Below are 2,817 nucleotides of genomic sequence, written 5' to 3' on the forward strand. Positions count from 1 at the left end.
CCTTTATTATTGGTGTTACAGAAGCAGTCTTTGGAAGCCTTGTTAGCAAATAGTTATTCTTTTTGTAAAGCTTGTAAATTCTAGTTTCTTTCTAGTTTCTTTGACTTGGCAGAACAGGATGACCAACACATGTTAAAGGTGTCATGTTAGGAGAGTTCCAAAAAACTGTTGTTTTTGTTTTTTAAACAATCCCTTTTAAAAACCATCTAATACATGTGTTCATGTAAAGCTATGTCTGGCTGTATTTCACATTGCAGTTGAGCCACTTAAAACTTCAGGTATTAAAATTTCAGGTGATAAAGGACTTACCACTCAGTTGACTCACTGTGTAGCAGAGTTAATTTAGTTTGCAGAGGTTTCCAGTGTGGTGAAGTTGATACTTCTTGGTGGTAAGCTTTTTTTGGTGTGGCGTGTTATTTTTCAGGGTGTTGAAGGACAGCATATTGCACGCCCTTGTTGAGCATCCCCTCATTTAGGTGGGAGGTAGTAAGCGCCTGAGGGTGGCATTTGGCTGAGGGAAGGGAAGGCTAAAGGAAGATCTTGGGGGTGGCAAAGAACAAATAACCCCCCTCCGCAAACCTCAGGCCTCCTGACAAAAAGGACACTGATGAAGCACATGTTGTTGGGAAGGGAAGCGGAGGCAGTCTAGAGAGAAATACTTTCTTGATCTTGTCCAGGAATCTGAGAAGGCATCTCAGAGTTATGTTGGCATCTGGAGTTGGATAGGGTAAGCCTGCTAGGCATGACTATGAGATCAACAAAAAGAAATTACATCAGAGGTCGTTCTGGTGAGTTTTTCACAGGGAGCAAGAAAATGACTGACTTCAGAAGACACCTGAGAGTGTTTGGAAAGGCAAAATCAGCAGAGGCAAACAGAACAATGAAAGCGTGATTGGTGTTAGAAAGATCTGAGAGGTGGAAGAGAGTAAGGAAGGAAAGTGACCATGAGATTTGACCAAGAAGAGATTGCTGGAGGGTGCAAGAACAGTTTTAGAAGGTGGTACATGTTGAAGGGGTGTCAGATGGGGAGAGGAGAAGAAATGGACAAGATAGATTTTGTGTTCAGTGAGTTCAGAGAAGATGGTGACAAGACCAGTGTCGAGGGTGTGTGGGAGCAAGTACAGTCAAAAAGTTACATTCCAAATTGAGGGGAAAAGTTACTGACACTGTAAGCTGGAAGGACCAGAGGCTAATGAGGGATTGAAAGGCAAAGGATGAACCTGCAGGGAGAAGAAGGTTGGAAAGACCAGCATGTCAAGTAGAGAGAAGAGAGCAAGCTTCAACGTAGGAGATGTTCGGACATGAAGGAGGGATATCACAATAGGCTGGGCAGATCTTTTTTTCTGCTTTGAAGAAACTGTTAAGGTACTCTAGTATTTTTGCAAATGGAGAAAGAGGAAAGTATAAGGAAGGAGTTGGTGGTGATAAATAAGTGAAGAAGGGTGTGGCAGGTTGTTAGTCCAGAGAGAACTGGAGAGGATAGAGCAGGGGAATGGAGCATGGCCCAGAACTTTGTTTAAAGCCCACGGTGGTTTGAGAGTGGGCATGGGCAGTGAGCAGAGAGGATGGTAAATGGCACATGATAAGGAAAACAGAAGGATCTGTTGAGGCAGTTTAACCAGAGCCAGAGACAGTGAAAATGCCTTGGAGATAGTAAGTTGGAAACTGAGACTTAGTTTCAGCTTTAAAACCAAACAGACAAGCAAAACAGGCTAGTGAATACTGTCTGCATATCAACCCTGATTGTTAATTCTGGCTGGCAGAGAGGGAAGGCATGCAGGCTCCTTCCCAGACATGGGGACCTTGTGGAGTTGTATCAGCCCCCAGCAGCCAGCCTTAGCAGCCCCTCCATCTGTCTTGCCAGGAAGACTCAAGAACTCTGCTTGTGGAGAGTGGGTGCTTTCTTGGAAGCAGACATTTGATTCTGATTTTCTGCAGCATTGAAAGAACGTTGGGGAGAGCTCCTGGTGCAACCTCAAAATCTCTGTAGGACTGAATGACAAGAACTCTTAGGTCTGCATTAACTTTCCTAGGGCTGCTCTGGTAATTGCCCACTTGCTTCTGTCTGCAAGTGAGGCTTCCTGGTGCAGCCCAGTGTGCATAACTGCGTTCCTGTTTATTTCATTGTGTGTGCCTCAAAGGCAAAACTGAAAGTGTCCTGCCAATGGTTTTGTCCCCAGGATGAAAGCGTCACCCAACTGGGACAGGAGCTTGCCCAGAAGCTGGGACTGAGAGTTCGCAAAGCATACAAAAGACCTCAGGTATGACTTCTTTTTTCTTATAGGCTAGTATTTGGCTCATTCAGATTTACTTTTGGAAATACAGTAGGTACTGCTCTGCAGTTACAGACATATGTACACTAACGTGCACACTGCTGGCTACCCTACTTGTCCCGATTTCTAGCCCCATTGCTGCTCTGTGTCTACTCTCAGGATGTTCCCTGAGTCCCCAGCTAAACCAGGCAGAGCTGGGCTGGTGCTGCAGGAGAGGCTTTTGATGCACTGGAAGCCTGTGGTTTTTGGAGGAGAGGGACATATAGTCTGATACCAAAGGAGGTTTTGCATCGCAGTGCTTTCCCTGTTACGGGATGAGAAGGGTGGGATCCTCTCCTGCATTGTAGTGCAACGGGGTCATGAAGGGTTCCTGCCCCATATCTAGGTGTACGCTTTTTTGTGGTGGGAGAAAGGCCTCCACTTCGGGAGAACAACAGGTACACATCTGCTCAGATGCTACGTGTCCTGGGTTCAGCTACAGCAGTCATTTTTTCTCCTCCTTAGCAGCTGGGGCAGGGCTGTGTTTGTGACTTTCACCCTGGGA

General features: G+C 45.8%; 1 protein-coding gene across 1 annotated transcript in view; it reads left to right on the plus strand.

Annotated features, from left to right (window-relative positions):
- ZC3H7B (zinc finger CCCH-type containing 7B) overlaps positions 1–2,817 on the plus strand; it is a 40,638-nt gene that overhangs the window by 4,360 nt on the left and 33,461 nt on the right. Inside the window, 1 exon segment of the mRNA XM_010010056.1 lies at positions 2,181–2,269. Coding sequence (XP_010008358.1) covers positions 2,181–2,269 — 89 coding nt within the window.

Source organism: Nestor notabilis, unplaced genomic scaffold, assembly GCF_000696875.1.
Source record: "Nestor notabilis isolate BGI_N333 unplaced genomic scaffold, ASM69687v1 scaffold1330, whole genome shotgun sequence".
NCBI classification, from domain to species: domain Eukaryota; kingdom Metazoa; phylum Chordata; class Aves; order Psittaciformes; family Psittacidae; genus Nestor; species Nestor notabilis.